Source organism: Myxine glutinosa, chromosome 5 (genome assembly GCF_964187855.1).
Source record: "Myxine glutinosa chromosome 5, kmMyxGlut1.1, whole genome shotgun sequence".
NCBI lineage: Eukaryota > Metazoa > Chordata > Myxini > Myxiniformes > Myxinidae > Myxine > Myxine glutinosa.
Genome location: NC_136265.1, coordinates 115,329,575 through 115,348,716, shown reverse-complemented (window position 1 = coordinate 115,348,716; position 19,142 = coordinate 115,329,575). Strand labels below are relative to the sequence as shown.

At 45.2% G+C, this 19,142-nt stretch overlaps 1 protein-coding gene across 3 annotated transcripts; it reads left to right on the top strand.

The window, feature by feature from the left end:
- Positions 1–210: 210 nt before the first annotated feature.
- MOGS (mannosyl-oligosaccharide glucosidase) lies at positions 211–18,894 on the top strand. 3 transcript variants are annotated; one of them, XM_068116512.2, is made up of 9 exons: positions 211–296; positions 5,729–5,862; positions 5,956–6,322; positions 9,759–9,982; positions 10,101–10,288; positions 13,987–14,191; positions 16,567–17,312; positions 17,422–17,531; positions 17,826–18,894. In XM_068116512.2, exons 3-9 carry the CDS (start codon positions 5,974–5,976, stop codon positions 18,485–18,487), a joined length of 2,484 nt encoding a protein of 827 aa, XP_067972613.1. In that variant the 5' UTR covers positions 211–296; positions 5,729–5,862; positions 5,956–5,973; the 3' UTR covers positions 18,488–18,894. The 3 variants fall into 3 exon arrangements, with proteins under 3 accessions (XP_067972613.1, XP_067972616.1, XP_067972615.1); XM_068116515.2 differs by having other exon boundaries at positions 220–296; positions 9,736–9,982; XM_068116514.2 differs by lacking the exon at positions 5,729–5,862 and having other exon boundaries at positions 235–296.
- The last annotated feature ends 248 nt before the right edge of the window (positions 18,895–19,142 follow it).

Genomic DNA, 19,142 nt, shown 5'->3' with positions numbered 1-19,142 from the left:
ATCAGAATAAAACATTTATCAAAATGAAACATTTATCAGAATAAAACATTTATCAAAATGAAACATTTATCAGAATAAAACATTTATCAGAATCAAACATTTATCAGAATGAAACATTTGTCAGAATGAAACGTATCAGAATGAATAATTTATCATGGAGTTTGTTGGTTTGAAAATATAAGATGTGTTCATATAGATCAACGTAGATCTGACAGCGTCAACGTCTCCACAGACGAACTTCCGGGTTAGTGCTCACACGTCACCTGGACTTGGTTACGGCGAGCTGTTGTGACACGGTGAGGTGATTGTAATCAACGTAAAAGTTATGTACAGTGTATTCGACTGTATTGGCGTGTCGTCGGACGTACTGTACAGTATATTTGTGTTTTGTCCGTTTTCGATCCTTTTTACATACTAACCCTCAAGCAATGAAGCAGAACGTGTCATTTTAAAATAAACATAAAGTGTTTGGTTTCACTCGCACGGGATTCGAACCGACGACCTCCCAAATTCAGAGGGGATTCATCAGGAGCCATCGAGTCTGGCATTTGATGTGGTTCCCATGTAATCGGACATACAGTGCATTTGATGTGGTTCCCATGTAATCGGGGCATACAGTGCATTTGATGTGGTTCCCATGTAATCGGGGCATACAGTGCATTTGATGTGGTTCCCATGTAATCGGGGCATACAGTGCATTTGATGTGGTTCCCATGTAATCGGACATACAGTGCATTTGATGTGATTCCCATTTCATCATACATACAGTGCATTTGATGGGATTCACATTTCATCATACATACAGTGCATTTGATGTGATTCCCATTCCATCATACATACAGTGCATTTGATGGGATTCCCATTTCATCATACATAGTGCATTTGATGGGATTCCCATTTCATCATACATAGTGCATTTAATGTGATTCCCATTTCATCATACATACAGTGCATTTGATGGGATTCCCATTTCATCATACATAGTGCATTTGATGTGATTCCCATTCCATCATACATACAGTGCATTTGATGGGATTCCCATTTCATCATACATACAGTGCATTTGATGTGATTCCCATTTCATCATACATACAGTGCATTTGATGGGATTCCCATTTCATCATACATACAGTGCATTTGATGTGAATTCCCATGTAATTGGGCATAGTGCATTTGATGTTATTCCCATTTCATCATACATACAGTGCATTTGATGTGATTCCCATTTCATCATACATACAGTGCATTTGATGTGATTCCCATTTCATCATACATAGTGCATTTGATGGGATCCCCATTTCATCATACATACAGTGCATTTGATGTGATTTCCATTTCATCATACATAGTGCATTTGATGGGATCCCCGTGTAATTGGGCATACAGTGCATTTTGTGTGATTCTCAGGTAATCGGGCATACAGTGCATTTGATGTGATTCTCATTTCATCATACATACAGTGCATTTGATGGGATTCCCATTTCATCATACATGCAGTGCATTTGATGGGATTCCCATTTCATCATACATACAGTGCATTTGATGTGATTCCCATTTCATCATACATACAGTGCATTTGATGGGATTCCCATTTCATCATACATACAGTGCATTTGATGTGAATTCCCATGTAATTGGGCATAGTGCATTTGATGTTATTCCCATTTCATCATACATACAGTGCATTTGATGTGATTCCCATTTCATCATACATAGTGCATTTGATGGGATCCCCGTTTAATTGGGCATACAGTGCATTTTGTGGGATTCTCAGGTAATCGGGCATACAGTGCATTTGATGTGATTCTCATTTCATCATACATACAGTGCATTTGATGGGATTCACGTGTAATGGGGCATAGTGCATTTGATGGGATTCCTATGTAATTGGTCATACATTGCATTTGATGGGATTCCCATGTAATTGGGCATACAGTGCATTTGATGTGATTTCCATTTCTTCACACATAGTGCATTTGATGGGGTTCCCATGTAATTGGACATAGTGTATTTGATGTGTTCCTCATGTAATCGGGCACACAGTGCATTTGATGTGATTCACATTTCATTATACATACAGTGCATTTGATGGGATCCCCATTTCATCATACATAGTGCATTTGCTGGGGTCCCCGTGTAATTGGGCATACAGTGCATTTTGTGGGATTCTCAGGTAATCGGGCATACAGTGCATTTGATGTGATTCTCATTTCATCATACATAGTGCATTTGATGGGATTCACGTGTAATCGGGCATAGTGCATTTGATGGGATTCCTATGCAATTGGGCATACAGTGCATTTGATGGGATTCTCGTGTAATTGCGCATACAGTGCATTTGATGGGGTTCCCATGTAATTGGACATCGTCTATTTGATGGGTTCCTCATGTAATCGGGCATACAGTGCATTTGATGCGATTCCCATTTCATCATACATCGTGCATTTTATGGGATTCCCATTTCATCATACATTCAGTTCATTTGATGTGATTTCCATTTCATCATACATACAGTGCATTTGATGGGGTTCCCATGTAATTGGACATCGTCTATTTGATGGGTTCCTCATGTAATCGGGCATACAGTGCATTTGATGTGATTCCCATTTCATCATACATCGTGCATTTAATGGGATTCCCATTTCATCATACATTCAGTTCATTTGATGTGATTTCCATTTCATCATACATACAGTGCATTTGACGGGGTTCCCATGTAATCGGGCATGCAGTGCATTTGATGGGATTCCCATGTAATTGGGCATCCAGTGCATTTGATGGGATTCCCATTTCATCATACATACAGTGCATTTGATGTGATTCCCATTTCGTCATGCATACAGTGCGTTTGATGTTATTCACATGTAATCTGGCATACAGTGCATTTGATGGGATTCCCATTTCATCATACATACAGTGCATTTGATGTGATTTCCATTTCATCGTACATACAGTGCATTTGCTGTGATTTCCATTTCAGCATACATACAGTGCATTTGATGGGATTCCCATGTAATTGGGCATACAGTGCATTTGATGTGATTTCCATTTCATCATACATACAGTACATTTGATGGGGTTCCCATATAATAGGACATACAGTGCATTTGATGTGATTTCCATGTAATCGGGCATACAACGCATTTGATGCGATTCCCATTTCATCATACATAGTGCATTTGATGTGATTCCCATTCCATCATACATACAGTGCATTTGATGTGATTTCCATGTAATCAGCCACATAGTGCATTTGATGGGATTCCCATGTAATTGGGCATACAGTGCATTTGATGGGTTCCTCGTGTAATCGGTCATACAGTGCATTTGATGTGATTCCCATTTCATCACACATAGTGCATTTGATGGGATTCCCATTTCATCATACATGCAGTGCATTTGATGTGATTTCCATTTCATCATGCATGGAGTGCATTTGATGGGATTCCCATGTAATCGGGCATACAGTGCATTTGATGGGGTTCCCATGTAATCGGGTGTACAGTGCATTTGATGTGATTACCATTTCATCATACATACATTGCATTTGAGGGGATTCCCATTTCATCATATACAGTGCATTTGATGTGATTTCCATTTCATCATACATACAGTGCATTTGATGAGATTCCCATGTAATTGGGCATACAGTGCATTTGTTGTGATTTCCATTTCATCATACATACAGTGCATTTGATGGGGTTCCCATGTAATCGGACATGCAGTGCATTTGATGTGATTCCCATGTCATCGGGCATACAGTGCATTTGATGGGATTCCCATGTAATCGGGCGTCCAGTGCATTTGATGGGGTTCCCATGTAATCGATCATAGTGCATTTGATACGATTCCCATGTAATTGGGCATACAGTGCATTTGATGGGATTCCCATGTAATTGGGCATACAGTGCATTTGATGGGATTCCCATGTAATCGGGCATATAGTGCACTTGCTGGGATTCCCATGTAATTGGGCATACAGTGCATTTGATGTGATTCCCATGTAATTGGGCATACAGTGCATTTGATGGGGTTCCCATGTAATTGGACATACAGTGCATTTGATGGGGTTCCCATGTAATTGGACATAGTGTATTTGATGGGGTTCCCATGTAATTGGACATAGTGTATTTGATGGGTTCCTCATGTAGTCGGGCATACAGTGCATTTGATGTGATTCCCATTTCATCATACATACAGTGCATTTGATGGGATTCCCATTTCATCATACATTCAGTTCATCATACATACATACATACATACATTGAGGTGAAGGTGGGAGTGCATCAGGGTTCGGTAGTAAGTCCACTACTATTTGTAGCTGTGATGGAGGTGCTGGCTCAGAACGTAAAGGAGGGTTTACCGTGGGAGTTGTTGGATGCAGATGATCTGGTGTTGATTGCGGAAAGTATGGATGGACTGAAGGAAAAGATGAACACGTGGAAGGAATGTATGGAGACAAAAGGTCTGAAGGTGAATATCGGAAAGACGAAGGTGATGGCAAGTGGTAAAGCATGTGGTGAGGTGGAAAGAACTGGGAAGTGGCCGTGTGCTGTGTGCAGGAAGAGTGTCGCAGTGAACTCCATTCAGTGTACAATGTGCGCTGAGTGTGTTCATCAAAAATGTAGTGGTCTGAGAGGGTCATTAACCAGTGTGGCAGCTACATTCAAATGTAAGGTGTGCACAGAGGGAGCTGCAGATGGAGGAAATGTTGAGTTGGATCTTGGAGACGGCGTGAAGCTGGAAGGTGTGAAAACATTTTGCTACCTAGGAGACGTGCTGAATGGAGAAGGTGGATCAGTCTGGGCAACGGTTGCTCGAGTGAGATGTGCATGGAAGAAGTTTCGGGAACTGAGTGGCGTGCTGACGATTAGGGGAGTGTCGTTGAAGCTGAAGGGAAAGGTGTATGCTGCATGTGTGAGAAGTGTTATGATTTATGGGAGCGAGACATGGGTAATGAACGTAGAGCAGCAACGAAGCAACGAAAGGGTGGAAATGCGAATGGTTCGACGGATGTGCGGAGTATCGTTGAGAGAGAGGAAGACAAATGATGAATTACGAAAGATGATGGGAATAGAGCCTGTGATTGATGCTGTGAAGAGGAACAGGTTGAGATGGTTTGGTCATGTGTTGAGGAAGGATGAAAGTGACTGGTTGAGAAGAGTGATGGAAATGAATGTAGAAGGAAGTAGAAGATGGGGAAGACCGAGAAAGACTTGGCTAAAGATGGTGGAAGAAGAAATGCGGGCAAGGGGGTTAACAAGGAGAGATGCAGAAAATAGGGCAAAATGGAGAAGATTGTCATGGGGACCGCAAGGCTAACCCCCGCTCCAGCAGGGAAAATGCATGTTGTTGTGTTGTATTCAGTTCATTTGATGTGATTTCCATTTCATCATACATACAGTGCATTTGACGGGGTTCCCATGTAATCGGGCATGCAGTGCATTTGATGGGATTCCCATGTAATTGGGCATGCAGTGCATTTGATGGGATTCCCATGTAATTGGGCATCCAGTGCATTTGATGGGATTCTCAGGTAATTGGGCATACAATGCATTTGATGTGATTCCCATTTCATCATACATAGTGCATTTGATGTGATTCACATGTAATCTGGCATACAGTGCATTTGATGGGATTCCCATGTAATTGGGCATCCAGTGCATTTGATTTTTTTTTTTTCCTTTGTTCCAATCATCTGCAATAAATCCCAATATGTTTTTCTCAGGAGACAAAATCCATTAAACGGATGGGGAGAACACTCACTCATTGATGACCGATGGTGCAGCTGCCTGAATTGTCTCCTCTCGCTGTGTCAACCACAATCACCGGTCTTATTTTTGCCACGGTGCCTTTTGAGAGGTTCGGCCTCAGCCGCCAGCACAACCAAATGGTGAACATCCCGCCATGCCAACTCCTTGTCATCATTTGACTGGTTTTCTTTTCATTTCGCAGAAGGAACATCAAGCAGCCATGCCAGCCGCCAGACACAGGGCTGTGCGGCGCAGCCATTGGGATCAGCCGGAGGGTGAAGGAGCGAGGACCGGACGGACGTCTCAATCTAGCCGTGGTCAACGGAACGTGAGCGGCATCCTCCTCAACACGGGCATGGTGCTCGGAATCTTGAGCATCCTGTGGTTTAGTTGGGCCACATACATGCGATGGTGGCTGGCCGCGCAGGTGGTCACCCCTCATTCTTCACCTGCAATCCTCCCTGACGGTGCCACCCGTGCTTCGGTCTCACCGCTTCGTTTTTGGGGAACGTACCGACCACAGGTCTATTTCGGGATGAAGACCCGCAGTCCTAAATCTCTTGTAACTGGTATGTGAATTGATCATGAAAGCATTTCTAGCTTGTTCGACATGCGAGTTACATCACTACAATGTGATGGTAGTTTTTATTAGTCGCCTACCCAGAAGGGTCTCTAGGTTTGCTTTCTGTCTGTCTGTCTGTCTGTCCGTCCCACCTGTGGTTTTCGAGACTTCTTCCCATACCCTTTAACATATTCAACTGAAACTTGGTACATGGCTTTATCATGATAATTTACAGATCACGTTTGAGTTTCAGGATGTTTCATCTATTTGTAACTCAGCTGGACTATGTCCAGCTGAGTTTTTGTCGACACCCAGTGTCCGTCTGTCTGTCTGTCGTCTGTAAACAATTCGACGTCTACGCTCTAAAAGTCACAAATATTGATTAAATTTGATGAAACTTGTTATGCAGCATCTTTAAGACATAAACTAGTTTGGGATTGCATTTGGGCGTTGCACGCCCAAAAATGGGCGCAGCAGGGCGGCCATATTGAAAAATCAATTTTTGTCAATCTGGTACTTCCTAATGTAGCTAGAAGGCTGAAACTTGGTGTGTAGACAGTATGTAACAAAACTCAACACATATATTACGGGTTTTGATGATGTCCGAAAAATGACCTCGTCGTGACCTATGACATGACTTGACCCATAAACATCAGTTTGGACGACGTCCAAGCTCTAAAAGTCACAAATACTGATCAAATTTGATGAAACTTGTGCCTTTTGCCACTTAGATATTTGAAAATTTTCATTTTTCTGGTTTCCATGGAAACAACTGGACATAGTGCATTTTGTTATACATTTCGTTTCCGGAGCAGAACTCAAAAACCGTTCAATATATCTTAACCTGTTTAAACATGAGATACCTTCAACGTTACTGTCCCTCTTTAGCACATATAAACTATATAGTTTGTGGTTCTATTATGCATATTCTAACCATATTGACATAGACCAGTTGAGTTCAGGTTCCCTGGAACCTCGAGTTTAAATTTATGGCTTAACGATGCAAAATGTTGGGACCAGCAGGGGACGTGTATTGCAAAGCAATTCTCCCTCTTGTTATTATTAGCTCCCACCACCGAAGATGGAGGTTGTTTTCACCCCTGTTTGTCTGTGAACATATTTCAAAATGTTATGGACAGATTCGGACAAAACTAGGTGGACAGGTTGGGTGTGTGCCAACGCCAGATTCATTCGATTTTGATCCGGGTACAAGATCCGGATAGAAGAATTAAAAAAAAAAATTAAAGCGATTCTTCACCATTGAGAGATGAGGCCAAAACAATATACAGGGTGATTGAAAAGTAACTCCCTATTTTAAAATACTTATAATTTATTTCTTAACTATAATTTTTACAAGAAATGGATATAAGAAGAAAGCGTATAGCATGAAGTTTTATTTAAAATTCGATATGGGCACCAGAATTCGCCACCAGCTTCTCAAGCCGCCCGGGAACCGCGTCAACTGATTTCACCAGGAACTCTTGTGGGATGGAAGACATAACTTCTCGTATTCGCCCTTCAAGTTCTTCCAAAGTCGTTGGTTTGGTACAGTAGACTTGCTCTTTTACCCAACCCCAAAGAAAAAAGTTACATGGTGTTAAGTCAGGGCTCCTGGCTGGCCACTCATATGGACCACGACGACCCATCCATCTCCCAGGGAAGTGGGCATTCAGCCATTCACGAACAACAATAGCAAAATGTGGAGGAGTGCCATCTTGCATGAAAATCAAATCTTCAACATTCTCCGAAGCACTGATAATTGGCCAGATTTCGTCTTGCAGCATGGTGAGGTACCTTTTGGCATTCATGGTATCGCGAAGAATGAAGGGACCTACAATCCTTTCCGAAGTCATTCCACACCACACCGTTACCTTGGGCCGATATTGCGTTTTTTCAGAAATAACACGAGGATCTTCTCCTGCCCAGTAATAGCAGTTGTGACGGTTCACAAACCCACCGATGTGAAATACCGCTTCATCAGACCAGAGGATATTTTTAAAGAAATCAGACCAATCTTCATACCACTAGCTGGGCACGCTCCTGCAGGGTAAGACGTCCAGCCATGTTTGTAGGGCTTCCGAATTTCAAACAAAAAATAATCTGAAAAAAAACCAAAACAGATTTAATTCTCATACATTAAGGAACAAACACTAAAAATTTGAGAAAAATATTACAATAAATAAATAAATTTTAAATATGTTAAAATAGGGAGTTACTTTTCAATCACCCTGTATATAGCACGATATCTCAAAACGTTGTGGACAACGTATGACTAAACTTGGTGGATGAGTCGGGTCGGTGACGAGGCCAAGCGGTTAGATTTTGGTTGAAGTCCGAATCCAGATCCGGCCTATCAGTGGATACAAAACATAACCTGTTGAGCGGAGGTATGAGCTCTACCGAGTGTCGTTGTGGTTTTTGAAGGGACCAGCTGCCTTCAAATTGCCTGTTGGCGTAACTCAGATGTCCTTGGTAAAAGGTGTCTTTTGTCACAACTTTACCATTCCAGAGGAAATGTTGTAATCTGCACGTAGGTCTTCTTCTTGCAAATGGGAAATCCTGATTCGATGTACCATACTCTGTGTTACAGAGATTCGGTGCTGTCGAATAAGTTTGTAGGCCAGGGATCATGTTGGATTTGCCATCCTGCTCCCAGCAGTAGTTTGGGGAGGAATTTGAAATTTGTTTAGGGTCCTGGCGATACCTAGCCTTGTCTTCGCGAAGGACACTGTGCGGTCTTTGACGTCCACCAACTAATGCCGGCAGATGGGATGCACAGTTTGACGTCCATCAGAGGGATGGCACACACATTGATGAATCCCTGTCTATGAAACACCCGGATGGCAGTTTATAGCTGGGTCGTGATTCAAACCCAGGCTAGACAGCTTAGAGCGAGTGTGCCCACTTCCTGTCAGTCCATGTCTGGCAAATAGCAGCTCACATGTCCAATTCCAAATGAGACAGCCAAGTGATGGTGCTGTCTGTCTGCTGTCTGTCGGCTGGTGGATTGCCTCGAATCCTTCGTTGAATTTTCTTCGTTCACATTTGTTCACGATGTGCTGGATGGTTTGGTCTTGATGTCCACAGTTGCATGCTGGCGTGTGCTCACATGTTTACTTATGGAGGTGGTATGAGGTCCTTGCATGGAGAGTCCCAGTTTAGTGTGGTCCATTGTTTTTGGGGAAGGTCAAAACCTGGAGTTGGCACCTCAGGATCGCGGATAGGTAGGCAGACCTGAAGTTGTGTTGAATTTCTGGTTTCGCCACTGCCGGTTGGATCATCGCTTTCGGCCAGGCCTCGTAAGTGACCTGGACGCTTGCAGAACCAACCAGCAGGAGATCATGTTCTGGGATTTGTTTGATTTGATTATTTCAGAAAGGTGTGAATGCAATCCTTGTGTGCTTTTTTGTTGTTGTGTAGAACTAGCTCGATCCCATTTGCAGGCCTAATGTGGATGGAGCAAGGGCAAAGTGTGCCAGGGTCCTTGCGGCACGCTTGTGAGCAGGGAGACAATCTGGAACGATACGGTTGGCTGGCACATGACGGCATAAACTTTGGGCAGCAGGAAATCCTGGAACGAGATTTCTCTCTCTCTACGGATTACGTGAAACGGCCTGGTGGAGAACATGGTGGAGATTGGAGTTGGAGGATTGCTGTCCAGCGTAAGGTACGACTTCTTCCTTCCTCGTGGACGCTCGATCGATCAAGACGGAGACTTTGGTCCGTTTCTGGGGCCCAGGTCACTGTTCAAATCCAAACTGACGATGACTTTTCTTTGCTTGCAGCATAACGGAAAGCCGAAGGTCGTGTCATTGTTTTTGTACATTGCCACGGATGGGGATGGTTATTTGGAGCCGAGCGTTCAACGTGATCGGCTGTCCCATGTCGATGGACGAACCAACGAGCTGGGCAGCTTCCGGCTCGTGTTCAGAGAGCCAGTGACGTCTGGAACGGATCAGCGTACGCCCGCAAAGTAGGCTCGTGGATACTTGTTGGGGTTTTGGGGGTTCATCGCATTATTAGAACTAGCAACGGTACCCGCCCTACAGGGGGGGGCTTCAATTGGGAGGCCCAAAGTAGGCTCGTGGATACTTGCTGGGGTTTTGGGGGTTCATCGCATTATTAGAACTAGCAACGGTACCCGCCCTATGGAGGGGGGGCTTCAATTGGGAGGCCCAAAGTAGGCTCGTGGATACTTGTTGGGGTTTTGGGGGTTCATCACATTATTAGAACTAACAACGGTACCCGCCCTACGGGGGGGGGGGGTCAATTGGGAGGCCCAAAGTAGGCTCGTGGATACTTGTTGGGGTTTTGGGGGTTCATCACATTATTAGAACTAGCAACGGTACCCGCCCTACGGGGGGGGGGGGGGGGGTCAATTGGGAGGCCCAAAGTAGGCTCGTGGATACTTGTTGGGGTTTTGGGGGTTCATCGCATTATTAGAACTAGCAACGGTACGCGCCCTATGGGGAGGGGGGGGGGGGTCGGGGGAGGGGGGGCTTCAATTGGGAGGCCCAAATGAAAGGTAAAATATCAGAAATTGAAGGGTTTTTTTATTTTAAACGATTCATATAAACATCCGATAAATCATATCACACGCAAATCATCAAAATCTAAACAGTATTTGTAGAATTTCAATAAAAGCCACATCACTGTTCATATCGGTAAATATTATTCCATCGTGCTTGGAACAACTCGAAAATTGGAAAATTGGAAAAACAATATAGCCTATTTTACTCCAGGGGGTCCCATGATCACCCACCCAAAATATCGTTGCGATCGGTTCAGCCGTTTTTGCGGTACCTGGGAACGGACGGACAGACAGACATTTTGTGAATTATAGTAAGATGATTGCATTCCTGACAATTACTGGGCCAACATTCCTCAATACCATCCATGAATTTTTCAAATGAATGATCTATTATTGTGTGTGTAAGGATGGAACCTTTCCACTCAAACTGACAATCTGGCATTCGTGTTGACTATGTGAGAGAACACCAACCTGTGACTTGGACCACCTGCTTCATTAGTCAAGGAGCACACACCTGAAAATGTTGACTCCATTCAACAAGTTCAACAGCTGCTATATCTGAGGTTTGACTTGACAGAGTGCTAGAATAGGCCTCCTGGAACAAGCCCAGGTAGTATGTAAGGTCAAATTGTGTTATCACTTTTTATATGGAAGCCATTTTGTTGGCTAAAGGGTGTGACAGGTTAACTGAAAAAATTGGGGTCCGGAAAACATCATTGCCGACATCAAATTGATGATCTTCACCTGATTGTGGTGATTTAGGCAGCGCTGCATTTGCTTTTTACAAGAAAATGAATACAAATTTACATACTTTTGTCGGTGATTTGAAAAAGTGAGAATATGTTGTTATAATTAATAATGAATGCACACATGTTGATGTAATCCTCGACCAGTACGTGCCAAGTCGATTAAGGGTGGTTAGGTAGTGTTGTGGTGATTTAGGTGACAACACCACCTTGATATAGGAAGTACATGCACTTGATATAGGAAGTACATGCACTTGATATAGGAAGTACATGCACTCGATATAGGAAGTACATGCCTGGTGTTGGCTTAGTGGTTAGGGTGCCGGCTTGGGATCCTAGGATCCTGGGTTCGAATCCCGGTCGATCGCTGAATTAACGCCAGGGGGGTTGACTCAGCCTGTCATCCTTCCGAGGTCGGCAAATTGAGTACCAGCTTGCTGGGATGAATGATCCCGGTGTGTACCCCGGTTTAGAATAGGTACACCATATCCCTGCGCAAAAAGAGCGTGACCAAGGGTTGGCGTCAGGAAGGGCATCCGGCCATAAAAACATTGCCTCAAACAGGGAACCATGATTGTCATGGGGCCCGCTAGGCTAACCCCCGCTCTAGCGGGGAAAATGGCCTTAAAACGATCATTCATTCATTCATTCATGCACTCGATATAGGAAGTACTTGCACTTGATATAGGAAGTACATGCACTCGATATAGGAAGTACATGCACTCGATATAGGAAGTACATGCACTCAATAGGAAGTACATGCACTCGATATAGGAAGTACATGCACTCGATATAGGAAGTACATGCACTATACCTAGCACTATACCTCGCACGATACCTCGCACTCTACCTCGCACTCTACCTAGCACTATATCTAGCACTATATCTAGCACTATATCTAGCACTATATCTAGCACTATACCGAGCACTCTACGTAGCACTATACCGAGCACTCTACCGAGCACTATACCTAGCACTATACGTAGCACGATACCGAGCACTCTACCTCGCACGATACCGAGCACTATACCTAGCACTATACCTAGCACCATACGTAGCACTATACCTAGAACTATACCTAGCACTATACCTAGCACTCTTCGTCGCACTATACCGAGCACTATACGTAGCTAGCACTATACCGAGCACTATACCGAGCACTATACCTAGCACGATACCGAGCACTATACCTAGCACTCTACGTAGCACGATACCTACCACTATACCTAGCACTCTACGTAGCACGATACCTACCACTATACCTAGCACTCTACGTAGCACTCTACGTAGCACTCTACGTAGCACTATACCTAGAACTCTTCGTCGCACTATACGTAGCACTATACCTAGCACTCTACGTAGCACGATACCTAGCACTCTACGTAGCACTCGACGTAGCACTATACCTCGCACTCTACGTAGCACTCTACGTAGCACTCTACGTAGCACTATACCGAGCACTATACCTAGCACTCTACGTGGCACTATACCTACCACTATACCTAGCACTCTACGTAGCACTCCACGTAGCACTCTACGTAGCACTATACCTAGCACTCTACGTAGCACGATACCTAGCACTCTACGTAGCACTCGACGTAGCACTATACCTCGCACTCTACGTAGCACTCTACGTAGGACTATACCGAGCACTATACCTAGCACTCTACGTAGCACTCTACGTGGCACTATACCGAGCACTATACGTAGCACGATACCGAGCACTATACCTAGCACTACAGTCTACATAGCACTATACCTAGCACTATACCTAGCACTCTACATAGCACTATACCTAGCACTCTACATAGCACGATACCGAGCACTATACCGAACACTATACCTAGCACTCTACGTGGCACTATACCGAGCACTCTACGTAGCACTATAACTAGCACTCTACGTAGCACTATACCGAGCACTCTACGTAGCACTATAACTAGCACTCTACGTTGCACTATACCGAGCACTCTACGTAGCACTTTACCTAGCACTCTACCTCGCACACTCTTCCTAGCACTCTACCTAGCACACTACCACTACACGTCTCTCATTTCAAAGGTCAGGTGTCGCGGCTGTTGAACGAATTTCATTTTTAGCGCTCCGACAGAATCTGGCTCCTGGCCTCCATAGGTATCACCGATTCCAGTCACCGTAAGGTAGACCATTGCACACCTGTGTCCTGTCGTTGTACAAGAGGAATGCTCGGTGTCACTGGGACTGAGGAGGTGTTTCTGGGGGTGTTTGGAATTCCTGATTCAACCAAGTGAAGATGATTTTGTGACCCAAGTCTTCTTTTTCACAGATCTGTGCTCCTCGTCGCTCCTACATCATTTAGGAGGTTTATCAGATGTGTTTATCACAATGTTGTGTATCTTGGCTTCATCCTGGCAGGTACGGCATGCTGGAAGCACCGTGTGTGGGCTTGGAGCACGTGACACAAGTAGTGCAGGCCAGGTTAACACGGACAACTTTCATGGATGGTGGAGAGAGCGTCCCAATCGTGAGTGTGAGCAACAGACGCCATGTCGCTCCAGAGCAGCTGGGAACAAATTCTACCGTCGTTGTACATCAGGTCACGGCTCGCATTCCCTTCCAGGTACCGAGCAGGATTAGCCCATCTCACTTATTTGTATTCTATCAATGTTCCTAAGAGACCGTGCAGTCGAGGTGTTTGGGTAGCTGTAAGTTTTGTTATGAGTGAATGAACCTTCACAAGTAGAGGCCCACAATCCATGCTTGTAATAACAAGTACAAAAAGTTTTAATTAAAACAAAAGCCGCGTCGATGTTACACAATGCCTAGATGCAGCTGTGCCTATAACGTCGATGTTATAGGCACAGGACATTCCTATTGATTCGATTACTTGATGTTATTTTTGTGCAAAGTGAAAATATATCTCGGCAATTTCCCGTGTGTGGCGACGAATTTTTAATATATCTCGACATTTTCCCGTCTGTTATTTCGGGCGGTGTATGACTGACCATGCCGCGATTTAAACAAAATATATCTCAATGGACTTGAAGTTACAGGCCTTTGAGAATTCATTTCGTTCTATAAAGGGCAACTTTCATCGGATTTTCTTCACGTTTTTTTTCAACCGAGTCTAAAACTATGTTAGCGACTGTGAAAAATGAAATGATATATCGAATTTGATTTGAAATAAAACTGTGTGAGAGAGGAAGACACCACGGGCCTACAAAACAGGCCTCAAAGCTATGCGAGTTAATAAAATGGTGGATATTTGTTTATATGAAGCCTCTCCCACAATGGGTGGAGCTATGGTTCCCAGAATGGGTGGAGCTTTGAGGTTTTGTCTTCTCTGCAAGAACAACAAGAACAAGAAGAAGAACAACAACAACAGCAGAGGGCACTCTATGAGCAGCGTCTGCGACGCGGCTAAAAATCATGCTGTGGAAAGCAAGGCCGTCAATATCATTGGGATGTCCCGTGACGAAGCGTAGGCCTGTTACCTGTGTGCACCTTGTTCATCCCCGACGTGTAACAGGGTGACTCTTTCGTTCGTTGCTGGGCCCCAGGAAGGATTTCATATTGACTGTGATGATGCACTCCGAGCTAGATGATGCACGCTGGGGGGCATTGGCCATGACCTTGATGATGACTGTGATGGATTCCATGACCTTGATGATGACTGTGATGATGGATTACATGACCTTGCTGATGACTGATGATGGATTACGTGACCTTGATGATGACTGTGATGGATTCCATGACCTTGCTGATGACTGTGATGATGGATTCCATGACCTTGATGATGACTGATGGATTCCATGACCGTGATGATGACTGTGATGGATTCCATGACCTTGATTATGACTGTGATGGATTCCATGACCTTGCTGATGACTGTGATGGATTCCATCACCTTGCTGATGACTGTGATGATGGATTCCATGACCTTGATGACTGTGATGGATTTCATGACCTTGATGATGACTGTGATGGATTCCATGACCTTGATGATGACTGTGATGGATTCCATGACCTTGATGATGACTGTGATGATGGATTACGTGACCTTGCTGATTGTGATGATTCCATGACCTTGCTGACATATTGACTGTGATGATGCACTCCGAGCTAGATGATGCACGCCGGGGGCCATTGGCCTTGACCTTGATGATGACTGTGATCGATTCCATGACCTTGATGATTACTGATGATGGATTCCATGACCTTGCTGATGACTGTGATGATGGATTCCATGACCTTGCTGGTGACTGTGATGATGGATTCCATGACCTTGATGATGACTGTGATGGATTCCATGACCTTGATGATGACTGATGCTGGATTCCGTGACCTTGCTGACATATTGACTGTGATGATGGATTACGTGACCTTGATGACATATTGACTGATGATGGATTCCATGACCTTGCTGATGACTGTGATGATGGATTCCATGACCTTGATGACATATTGACTGTGATGATGGATTCCATGACCTTGATGACATATTGACTGTGATGATGGATTACATGACCTTGATGATGATTGGTGATGATGGATTACGTGACCTTGATGATGACTGTGATGATGGATTCCATGACCTTGCTGATGACTGTGATGATGGATTCCGTGACCTTGCTGACTGGAAGTAAGCCGACATGTCTGTAGTTGAGGGGATCCGTTTTTGCACCTTAAGGAATGTTGTGATGGATTTCCAAGCAGATGGAAGATGTATGGTAAATGACAGGGTAAAAAAGGACAGAGAGAGGAAGTGCTGGAGCAGCAGAGCGGGATTTTAGTCCACGTGGTATGATGCCGTCCGGTCCAGAATCAGAGTCGAGGTTTCATGTCGGCACAATGATCATGTTTGTTCGTTCAGCACACGTGTTGTTTATTAAAGGTAAATGTCATTTTGACCACACTGATAACCAAGGTAACTATATTTTGTTTTCTGTCATTGCTTTTACACCCCGATTATAACCGGATCGGATCTCTCGCTAGGTAGAGGTGCAGTTTGAATCGGGCAGCGTGGGCCATCGACCAGGACCACTAGCTGGAGAAGCCTTTGAGCACGAGCTGAGGCGGCACCGTGCAGCCTTCAACCGACGCTTCCATGGTGTTTTTGGCCTCCGCAATAAGAATTACAGCACGCAAGACGTCGAGGTCGCCCAGGCCGCGCTCAGCAACATGCTGGGGGGCGTTGGGTATTTCTACGGATCTTCATTGGTGGCGTCGCCCTTTACCGACGCCCCGGTGGCCTATTGGCCGGCTGCGCTCTTCACGGCCGTTCCGTCGCGCTCCTTCTTCCCGAGGGGATTCCTTTGGGACGAAGGCTTCCACCATCTTCTGCTCGGTCGTTGGGATCCCGGGCTGAGCCAGGAGGTGATGGCGCACTGGCTGGACCTTCTTAATGCCGAAGGATGGATTCCACGCGAGCAGATTTTGGGTGGAGAGGCTCGCAGTCGCGTCCCCGCACAATTCATTGTTCAACGCAATGACAATGCGAACCCCCCGACCTTTTTCTGGACATTGAGGACGCTCTTTCCTGGGTTGGGCGGCTCGCTTCCACCTGCCGATACCGCTTTCTTAGGGCGAGCGTTCCCACGTCTCCGCAGCTGGTTTGAGTGGTACAACCGCACTCAGAGTGGGCCGCTTCCAAACTCTTACCGCTGGCGAGGTCGTGATGCCGACACCAGCCGTTTCCTCAACCCCAAGACCCTCACGTCGGGCCTTGATGATTACCCACGGTATAATGGCACACTTTGTCTTTACATGTGCGTTGCCTCCAAAATGTTATACTGTGCACACTCTTTGTAGGGTTGTTTACTGTCTGATCACATGCTGTGTACATTGTAGGGCATCACACCCGTCTGGTGAAGAGCGTCACGTGGACCTGCTTTGTTGGATGGCACAGGCTGCGGGTGTCATGGCTGACATTGCACGCTCCATCGGAGAACCGCATGAAGGTGAGGCCTCCACCACTTGGTGTTTGGTGACGCATTCGCCAACTGCAAAAAAGATACAAAACCTTTAAAAGGTCAAAAAAAAAGTCGCATAAGAAAGTGTTATGTGGTTAAAAAGAATCGCTGTATGGTGGCCGTGGTGGCCGTCATTGGTCAGTACAGTGGAGTGCACTTTTTCTCTAGGCCAACGAATGATGACGTCACTGTCATTTAGAAGATCGCAACACACCTCCAAGCCAATGAAATGCTATTTTTCCCACACTTACTGTTTGTGTGTGTGTGTTCGTGTGTGTGCAGAGTACTCCCAATTGCACAGCGTGCTCAGTGATGAAGAAAACCTCGTGGGACTCCATTGGGCTGAAGACCTGCAGGCGTTCTGCGATTGGGGCAACCATTCTGATGCGGTCGTGCTGGTGCGGGAGCGCGTCCCAGTACCCCCAGGGGCCCCTCCACAGACCCGTGTGGTTCGCGTCGTACGCCGCCCGTCTGTCCCTCAGTTTGTTTCGGCTTTCGGTTACGTGAGCCTGTTCCCCATGTTGCTGCGATTGCTGTCCCCCGACTCGCCTCGGCTCGGAGCCATGCTCTCCGGTCTGCAAGACCAAAACAAACTGTGGACGCCCTTCGGCCTGCGCTCTCTCGCCCGCTCTCACCCACTCTATCTGAAAAGAAACACGGAGCACGACCCTCCATACTGGCGCGGATACCTCTGGATCAACATCAACTACCTGGCAGCAGGAGCGCTGCACCACTACAGCAATCTTGACGGGCCTTACCGAACCCAGGCCCAAACACTCTACCAACAGCTCAGGAGAAATCTTGTGAAGAACATCTTGCAGGAATACCGGAAGACAGGATACATCTGGGAAAACTACAGTGACAGTTCAGGGGCTGGGCGTGGAAGCCACCCATTCACAGGCTGGTCCAGCCTCCTGGTCCTTCTGATGGCGGAGCAGTACTAACAACATGGCCTAACTAAAGTATGACATACTTTAATACGTCATATGACTTGAGGCTGGCCTACAGTCGTATTGACGGGAGATACGGCTTGAAATACTTGTATTATGAAACGGTTTGTTTGTGACGTTCAATGGTAAACTTTTTCAGTACAAGGGATTTTTTGACCAATTCACCGGGGATGGGAAAATGGGAAATTGTTCCAAGACGAGAACAATTAAAATGTCTGCGCAAAACATGTCCAGCTGTCGAAGCCGCTCCGTCGCACATCGAGTCAATCCAGGAGGGTTCATCGACCTAGGAATGTCACAACCGCAAAGGATCCAACAAACACAACTGAGTTGGAAACTCCTCAACACTCGTTCACTGATGTAAAATGAATTTTCAAATCATTAAAATTGCCTCATTTTCACATTTTTTCTTTTCTTGTACATCACAAACATCATGAGCCAGTTACCGTGTTCACATTCATTAAGCTGATGTTGCCTTGATTGTGGTTGTGTCACAGGAGGTTTCTGGGCCTGGTTCTACAGAGTGTGGTCGTCTTCTTCTTCTCCTCTTTTTCCCTTTGTAAGGGGTGAGGTTCAATGGCACCAACCTGTTACTTCCTTCCTGGTTCAACATCTCTTTGAAATATCCTAACCCCACAGCTTCAATGCT

Excerpts from the sequence above, each read along its gene's own strand:
- MOGS (XM_068116512.2), top strand. The coding sequence starts at position 5,974 with ATGCCAGCCGCCAGACACAGGGCTGTGCGGCGCAGCCATTGGGATCAG. Across the intron at positions 6,323-9,758 it reads TCCTAAATCTCTTGTAACTG|GCCTAATGTGGATGGAGCAA; the intron begins GTATGTGAATTG and ends TCCCATTTGCAG. Across the intron at positions 9,983-10,100 it reads GGATTGCTGTCCAGCGTAAG|CATAACGGAAAGCCGAAGGT; the intron begins GTACGACTTCTT and ends CTTTGCTTGCAG.